The 9,395-nt window shown below is 45.1% G+C and overlaps 1 protein-coding gene across 1 annotated transcript; it reads right to left on the minus strand.

Moving 5' to 3' along the window:
• Positions 1–2,144: 2,144 nt before the first annotated feature.
• mkrn2 (makorin, ring finger protein, 2) lies at positions 2,145–5,721 on the minus strand. The gene is made up of 10 exons (XM_069175476.1): positions 5,628–5,721; positions 4,413–4,541; positions 4,080–4,219; positions 3,783–3,920; positions 3,531–3,706; positions 3,289–3,354; positions 3,070–3,218; positions 2,728–2,838; positions 2,493–2,637; positions 2,145–2,407 (listed from the first exon to the last, which is right to left on the minus strand). Exons 1-10 carry the CDS (start codon positions 5,651–5,653, stop codon positions 2,240–2,242), a joined length of 1,248 nt encoding a protein of 415 aa, XP_069031577.1. The 5' UTR covers positions 5,654–5,721; the 3' UTR covers positions 2,145–2,239.
• Between the last annotated feature and the right edge of the window lie 3,674 nt (positions 5,722–9,395).

Consider the following 9,395-nt stretch of genomic DNA (forward strand, 5'->3'; position numbering starts at 1 on the left):
TGCTCTGATCACTGATTGGCTGCTCAAATGATCAATACATTGATTTGTTTCTTTGTTTGGAGGCTCTTCAGCTTCTTGTGTAACAGCTCCCTCCAGTGGCTGGGAGTGTATATCAATACAATCATATGATTAATCCATGACCAATCAAAGATTTACAGGGACTTCCTGGTTCTGATTATTGACCAATCAGGACCAGGAGGAGGTGGAGCCTGATGGATTCAAACACTGATGTCAAGAGGAATGAATGCAGCAGTCTCCAGATGGATATATATAAGGATATACATATACAGTGTATGCATATATACAGTGAAGGAAATAATTATTTGATCTCTTGCTGATTTTGAAAGTTTGTCCACTGATAAAGAAATGAACGTTATAATTGTAATGGAGGTTTATTACAACAAAGACAGAATATAAAAAAATAAAAATATCCGGAAAATCACATCGTATTAATTTGCATTTGATTGTGTGAAATAAGTATTTGATCTCCGACCAACCATCAACAATTCTGTCTCCCACAAACGGTTAGATTCGTCCTCTCACTTTAAGAAAGTACTAAAAGACACCCGTCTCAACTCATTAACCGTATAAAAGACACCCGTCTCAACTCATTAACCGTATAAAAGACACCCGTCTCAATTCGTTACCTGTATAAAAGACACCTGTCCACAGAATCAATCAATCAGATTCCAACCTGTCCACCATGGAGACCAAAGAGCTGTCTCAGGACGTCAGGGACAGATCGCAGACCTGCATGAGGCTGGAATGGACTACAAGACCACCAGCCAGCAGCTCAGTGAGAAGGAGACAACTGTTGGTGGATTATTGGGAAATGGAAGAAACACGAAATGACATGGACCTCCTCGGTCTGCATCTCCTCGGTCTGGATCTCCTCGGTCAGGACCTCCTCGGTCTGGATCTCCTCGGTCTGGGGCTCCTCGGTCTGGATCTCCTCCGTCTGGATCTCCTCCGTCTGGGGCTCCTCGGTCTGGATCTCCTCAGTCTGGGGCTCCATGGAGATCTGGCCTGGTGAGGTATCAATGATCATGAGGAAGGTGAGGGATCAGCCCAGAACTACACGGAGGAACTTGTTCATGATCTCCAGACAGCTGGGACCACAGTCACCATGGAAACCATCGGTAACACACGACGCCGTCATGGATTCAGATCCTGCAGCGCTGCGAGGTCCCCCGGCTCAAGAAGACACATGGACAGACCCGTCTGAAGTTTACCAACGAACACCTGAAGGATTCAGAGAAGGCTTGGAGGAGGTGACGTGGTCAGAGGAGACCAACATCCAGCTCTTTGACATCAACTGGACTCGCTGTGTTTGGAGGAAGAGAAACGCTGACTAGAACCCGAGAACACCGTCCCACCGTCCCCACTGTCCTACCGTCCAACATGGAGGTGGAGACATTCTGCTTTGGGGGTGTTTCTCTGCTGAGGGGACAGGACGACTTCACCGCATCGAGGGGAGGACGGACGGGGCCGTTACCGGGACATATTGGGGGATGACCTCCTTCCCTCAGCTGGGACACTGAAGACGGGTCGTGGACGGTCTTCAGCACCACAATGACCCAAAACATATGACGAGGCAACAAAGGAGCGGCTCAAGAAGAAGCACATGAAGGTCACGGAGAGGTCGAGCCGGTCTCCGGACCTTCATCCCAGAGAACATCTGTGGAGGGAGCTGAAGCTTCCTGTTGCCGAGCAACAGCCTGGAAACCTGAAGGATTTGGAGGATCTGCAAAGAGGAGTGAACAACATCCCTCCTGAGATGTTCAAACCTGGAGACCAACTACCACAAACGTCTGACCTCTGACCTCTGACCTCGCCAACAACGCTTTCTGCACCAAGTACTGAGTCATGTTCTGCTACGGGATCAAATACTTATTTCACACAATCAGATGCAAATCAATTTATAACTTTTATATAATGTGATTTTCTGGAATTTGTTTTTTATATTCTGTCTCTGTTAAAATAAACCTCCATTACAATTATAGACCGTTCATTTCTGTCAGTGGACAAACTTACAAAATGGGCAGGAGATCAAATAATTATTTCTTCCACTGTATATATATAAAGGTGTAATGTGATACTCTGATTGTTGTTTCTCCAACACATTAAATAAACATCAACACAGCTGCAGTGGTCACATGATTTAATGTGGATTCATCGTAAGAGTCCCGCCCAAACACAGGTTACCATGGAGACCAGAGGACGCCGTCCAGTCCAGTCTCTACTGGTCTGCAGTGGGCGGGGTCTCCGGCCCGTCGTTGCTCGGTCCCGACATCTGCATGAAGAGCTCCCTCAGCTCTGTGATGTCATCGTCGAGGGACGGCAGCGGCGGCAGCTCGCGCTGCTCGCGCTCCTCGATGAAGTCCCACAGACGGACGTTGTTCATGAACTGAAACCAGAAACAGAACCGGCGTTAGACACGAGAACATCGAGCAGCAGCGAGCTGATGGACGACAGCAGGAGCAGGTTCTGACCCGGACGTTCCCCTCGGAGCTCAGCTGTTTGCGCGGCCGGTCGGGTTCTGCCAGGGTTCCGTCCGGGAAGGCGTGAAGGTACAAACACTTCCCTCCAAAGGGACACGAGCCGCGGCCCTGATCGAAGTACTTACAGGCCTTCTTCCTGCAGACACACAACACAGGTCGGACACGGCTCACCTGCAGAAGGCGTCCTTGTATCTCATTGGCTGGGAAGCAGGTGGGCGTGGCTCACCTGACCCCAGACTTAAAGAGGTCTATGAGGTGGTCCTTCTCCTCCTGGTCCTCCACCCAGTATGCCGAGGGGATAACGAACTCAGACACCACCCGGCACTCGGGACACGACCTGAGACAGAGACGCAGGTCAGATCGGATCTCGGTTCTGAGACAGGAACAGTTGAGCATCGATCTGTAACAACCTTCACGAAAAAATAAGAACAGTTTTCTCTGAAGAAATGTAAAACTGACAAAGTTAATCAGACTCTTTAGAACCTCTGTAGAACCTGGTCTCTTTAGAACCTAGTCTATTTAGACCCGTGTCTGTTCAGAACCGGGTCTCGGTAGAACCGGGCCTCACTTGATGATCTTGTTGCAGAAGGTTCTGGTGCAGCGCCACTGCCGGATGCAGGCCAGGCAGAAGGTGTGACAGCAGGACGACAGGATGCCGAAGCGGCGGTCTGACGGGTTCGCCTTCTGCACCACCACCTCCATGCAGATGGAGCACACCTGCACAACAGCAGCGGTTACTGGGGTTACTGTCACCATGGCAACTGAACCAAAGAGAAACCGGACCCACCTTGTCCTGGCTGAGCTGGGCTGCAAAGGCCTTCTCCATGTCGGCCTCGAAGGCCAGCAGACACATCTGGAGGCAGACAGACAGGCAGTCAGGGAGACAGGGAGGGAGACAGAGAGGGAGACAGGGAGGGACGGAGGGAGGGATGCTGGGAGACAGGCAGGGAGACAGATGGGAGACAGACAGAAAGAGAAACAGACAGACAGACAGACAGACAGACAGACAGACTACATGAACGTGCACACCTTCTCGTGCGCTCTCCTCTGCTCGGGATCGTGGGGGTGGAGCACCTGGAGCCCGCACACATCACACAGGTCGCCATGGAGATACGTGCAGCTGTCTCCGTAGTAACAGTGTCCGGCAGTTGCGTAGGGACACAGCTGGGGAAGGTCCTGGTAAGCCCCGCCCACTGGGGGAGGAGCTGCAGAGAACACAGTAAAAGGTGTGATTGTCTGTGAACATCAGCTGATCATCAGGACGGTGTTATTGATCAGCACCTTGTTCCGGTGCCGAACCATCCAGACCAGTTCTGATGGCGTCCACATACGACTGAGGAGCCGCCGCCGCCGCCGCCGCCGTGACCTCTGACCCCGAGCTCTCTGCTGGAGCCGCAAACATGCTTTCTGCTCCCAGAACTAAGAGACAGATTCCTGAGTCATCAGTTCTATAATCTTTAAATCTATCATTTAGATTCAGAACACACAGCTGACAACTTCCTGTTTACATCCTGTTTACACCCTGTTTACATCCTGTTTACATCCTGTCCCTCCAGACTTCACCACAGTGTTCTTCACCTCTGTCTCTCAGGACCATCGTCTTCTTCACTGCCCCTCTGCCTCGGCCCCCAGCTCCTCCCCCTCCTGCTGCACCCTCTGAAGCTCCTCCTCCTCCTCCTCCTCCTCCTCCTCCTCTGGGTGGTTTGATGTGATCATACCTGCACACAGATCACAGACAGGAAGTGATGTAACACTGATGCTAATGTCTGACCTCTGGCGAGCCTGTGAAACACATGAAGGTCTGGTGTTCAGACAGAAACTATTTTTCCCATCATGCACTGCTCCTCTCCCTGCACCCGTTTACCTGTCGGGTGTGTGTGTGTGTGTGTGTTCCCTGTCGGTGTGTGTTACCTGCAGCGTTCTCCGTAGGCACACACTCCTCTCTGGTAGAACTTGCAGATGGTGGAGGGTTTACTGCTGGTCGGGTCATGAGAGAACAAACAGCGGCTCCCTTCCCTGCACACTCCATGGAGGAAGTACCTGAAACACAGGAAGTGATGTCAGGTCCCTACTACCCTACATCCCAGGTCCAGATTTATTGACCTGAAGGTTACCATAGCACTACTTAGTGAAGGACTCCTGAAAGCTGAACCTCTTCATCCTGACCTCTCCAGGACCTCCAGGACCTCTTCAAGGAGGACCTCTTCAAGGTCTTTATCCCGACCTCTCCAGGACCTCTTCAAAGTTCTTATCCCGACCTCTCCAGGACCTCCAGGATCTCTCCAGGACCTCCAGGACCTCTTCAAGGTCTTCATCCTGACCTCTCCAGGACCTCTCCAGCACCTCTTCAAGGTCTTCATCCTGACCTCTCCAGGACCTCTCCAGGACCTCTTCAAGGTCTTCATCCTGACCTCTCCAGGACCTCCAAGACCTCTCCAGGACCTCTCCAGGACCTCTCCAGCACCTCTTCAAGGTCTTCATCCTGACCTCTCCAGGACCTCTCCAGGACCTCTTCAAGGTCTTCATCCTGACCTCTCCAGGACCTCCAAGACCTCTCCAGGACCTCTCCAGCACCTCTCCAGCACCTCTTCAAGGTCTTCATCCTGACCTCTCCAGGACCTCTCCAGCACCTCTTCAAGGTCTTCATCCTGACCTCTCCAGGACCTCTTCAAGGCCTGCTGTCTGATACTCTGTCATTTCATCTAAAGGACTTTATGAAGCTGCAGTTCACCAAAATAAAACCGTTAGTAATTAATCAGTCACACAGGAGGAGGTGGAGAAGAGGAGCAGCAGGTGGAGATGAGGAGGAAATGGAGAAGAGGAGGCGAAGGAGGAGATGAGGAGGAGGAGGTGAAGGAGAGGAAGAGCAAGAGCAGCAGGAGGAGGTGGAGGAGCAGGAGGAGGTGGAGGAGGTGGAGGAGCAGGAGGAGCAGCGGAGTCTGACTGAGTTTTAACTTCAAACTGAAGTGACAGCGGAACGCAAGCTAAGAGCTAAAAACATTAGCTCGATGCTAACGCGTACGTAGTGATGCGCGTCAGAAACAAGAAGCAAGACAGTCAGACCGACAGACAGACAGTCAGACAGACGGGTGAGTGACAGACAGACAGGCAGAGCCACACACTCACCTGCAGGTCACCTGTTTGGTGCTCATCTTTCTCGCGGACCTTTAGCTACAACGACTGCTTCCAAGTTGTCACCTCGGTGTCCCGTTCAAACAGTTCCGACTGAGAGCCGCACACACCGGACAAAGGTTCCTTCTCTGAAAAGTAAATCCACTCATATAATGCAATTATCTGACTATTTCCATTTATTATTCTTTATTTTATTTCAAAGGTAAATTTTGCTGAAAGCTGATCTTCAAATTAAAACTGAACATTAAACCCCAAACACCTCATGTGTGTATCATGTGTATCTCATGTGTGTATCATGTGTGTATCATGTGTGTATCATGTGTGTATCATGTGTGTATCATGTGTGTATTGTGTGTATCATGTGTATCATGTGTATATTGTGTGTATCATGTGTATATCATGTGTGTATTGTGTGTATCATGTGTGTATCATGTGTGTATCATGTGTGTATTATGTGTGTATCATGTGTATCTCATGTGTGTATCATGTGTATCTCATGTGTGTATCATGTGTGTATCATGTGTGTATCATGTGTGTATCGTGTGTGTATCATGTGTGTATTGTGTGTATCATGTGTATCATGTGTATATTGTGTGTATCATGTGTATATCATGTGTGTATTGTGTGTATCATGTGTGTATCATGTGTGTATCATGTGTGTATTATGTGTGTATCATGTGTATCTCATGTGTGTATCATGTGTATCTCATGTGTGTATCATGTGTATCTCATGTGTGTATCATGTGTGTATCTCATGTGTGTATCATGTGTGTATTGTGTGTATCATATGTGTATCATGTGTGTATTGTGTGTATCATGTGTGTATTGTGTGTAGCGTGTGTATCATGTGTGTATCATGTGTATCATGTGCGTATCATGTGTATCGTGTGTATCATGTGTGTATCATGTGTGTATCGTGTGTATCATGTGTATATCATGTGTGTATCATGTGTATCTCATGTGTGTATCATGTGTGTATCATGTGTGTATCATGTGTATCGTGTGTGTATCATGTGTATATCATGTGTGTATCATGTGTGTATCATGTGTATATCATGTGTATATCATGTGTGTATCATGTGTGTATCGTGTGTGTATCTCATGTGTGTATCATGTATATCATGTGTGTATCATGTGTGTATCGTGTGTGTATCTCATGTGTGTATCGTGTGTGTATCATGTGTGTATCATGTGTATCGTGTGTGTATCATGTGTATATCATGTGTGTATCATGTGTGTATCATGTGTATATCATGTGTATATCATGTGTGTATCATGTGTGTATCGTGTGTGTATCTCATGTGTGTATCATGTATATCATGTGTGTATCATGTGTATATCATGTGTGTATCGTGTGTGTATCTCATGTGTGTATCGTGTGTGTATCATGTGTGTATCATGTGTATATCATGTGTGTATCTCATGTGTATCATGTGTGTATCATGTGTATATCATGTGTGTATCATGTGTGTATCATGTGTATATCATGTGTGTATCATGTGTATATCATGTGTGTATCTCATGTGTATCATGTGTGTATCATGTGTATATCATGTGTGTATCATGTGTGTATCATGTGTATATCATGTGTGTATCATGTGTGTATCATGTGTGTATCATGTGTGTATCTCATGTGTATCATGTGTGTATCATGTGTATATCATGTGTGTATCATGTGTGTATCATGTGTATATCATGTGTGTATCATGTGTGTATCATGTGTGTATCATGTGTGTATCATGTGTGTATCGTGTGTGTATCATGTGTGTATCATGTGTGTATCATGTGTATATCATGTGTGTATCATGTGTGTATCATGTGTATATCATGTGTATATCATGTGTGTATCATGTGTGTATCGTGTGTGTATCTCATGTGTGTATCATGTATATCATGTGTGTATCATGTGTGTATCGTGTGTGTATCGTGTGTGTATCTCATGTGTGTATCATGTATATCATGTGTGTATCATGTGTATATCATGTGTATATCATGTGTGTATCATGTGTGTATCGTGTGTGTATCTCATGTGTGTATCATGTATATCATGTGTGTATCATGTGTGTATCATGTGTATATCATGTGTATATCATGTGCGTATCATGTGTGTATCATGTGTATATCATGTGTATATCATGTGTGTATCATGTGTGTATCGTGTGTGTATCTCATGTGTGTATCATGTATATCATGTGTGTATCATGTGTGTATCATGTGTGTATCGTGTGTGTATCTCATGTGTGTATCGTGTGTGTATCATGTGTATATCATGTGTATATCATGTGTGTATCATGTGTGTATCATGTGTATATCATGTGTGTATCATGTGTGTATCATGTGTATATCATGTGTGTATCATGTGTGTATCATGTGTGTATCATGTGTGTATCATGTGTGTATCGTGTGTGTATCATGTGTGTATCATGTGTGTATCATGTGTGTATCATGTGTATATCATGTGTGTATCATGTGTGTATCATGTGTATATCATGTGTATATCATGTGTGTATCATGTGTGTATCGTGTGTGTATCTCATGTGTGTATCATGTATATCATGTGTGTATCATGTGTGTATCGTGTGTGTATCATGTGTGTATCTCATGTGTGTATCATGTGTATCATGTGTGTATCATGTGTATATCATGTGTGTATCATGTGTGTATCGTGTGTGTATCATGTGTGTATCGTGTGTGTATCATGTGTGTATCGTGTGTGTATCATGTGTATATCATGTGTATATCATGTGTATATCATGTGTGTATCTCATGTGTATATCATGTGTATCATGTGTGTATCATGTGTGTATCATGTGTGTATCATGTGTATATCATGTGTGTATCATGTGTATATCATGTGTGTATCATGTGTGTATCGTGTGTGTATCTCATGTGTGTATCATGTATATCATGTGTATATTATGTGTATATCATGTGTGTATCATGTATATCATGTGTATATCATGTGTGTATCATGTGTGTATCATGTATGTCATGTGTATATCATGTGTATCATGTGTATCATGTGTGTATCATGTGTGTATCATGTATATCATGTGTGTATCATGTGTGTATCGTGTGTGTATCATGTGTATATCATGTGTGTATCATGTGTGTATCGTGTGTGTATCATGTGTATATTATGTGTATATCATGTGTGTATCGTGTGTGTATCTCATGTGTATCATGTGTGTATCATGTGTGTATCATGTGTGTATCATGTGTGTATCATGTGTGTATCGTGTGTGTATCATGTGTATATTATGTGTATATCATGTGTGTATCATGTGTGTATCATGTGTATCATGTGTGTATCATGTGTGTATCATGTGTATATCATGTGTGTATCATGTGTGTATCGTGTGTGTATCATGTGTATATCATGTGTGTATCATGTGTGTATCATGTGTGTATCGTGTGTGTATCATGTGTGTATCATGTGTGTATCATGTGTGTATCGTGTGTGTATCATGTGTATATTATGTGTATATCATGTGTGTATCATGTGTGTATCATGTGTATCATGTGTGTATCATGTGTGTATCATGTGTATATCATGTGTGTATCATGTGTGTATCGTGTGTGTATCATGTGTATATCATGTGTGTATCATGTGTGTATCATGTGTGTATCGTGTGTGTATCATGTGTGTATCGTGTGTGTATCATGTGTGTATCGTGTGTGTATCATGTGTGTATCGTGTGTGTATCATGTGTATATCATGTGTATATCATGTGTATCTCATGTGTATATCATGTGTATCAT

The sequence above is a fragment of the Embiotoca jacksoni genome, unplaced genomic scaffold, assembly GCF_022577435.1.
Source record: "Embiotoca jacksoni isolate LCO1_2020_lvr unplaced genomic scaffold, fEmbJac1.0.p SCAF_104, whole genome shotgun sequence".
In the NCBI taxonomy this organism is placed as follows: domain Eukaryota; kingdom Metazoa; phylum Chordata; class Actinopteri; family Embiotocidae; genus Embiotoca; species Embiotoca jacksoni.

Excerpts from the sequence above, each read along its gene's own strand:
- mkrn2 (XM_069175476.1), bottom strand. The coding sequence starts at position 5,653 with ATGAGCACCAAACAGGTGACCTGCAG. Across the intron at positions 4,220-4,412 it reads GCCTACGGAGAACGCTGCAG|GTATGATCACATCAAACCAC; the intron begins GTAACACACACC and ends ATCTGTGTGCAG. Across the intron at positions 3,355-3,530 it reads AGAGGAGAGCGCACGAGAAG|ATGTGTCTGCTGGCCTTCGA; the intron begins GTGTGCACGTTC and ends GTCTGCCTCCAG.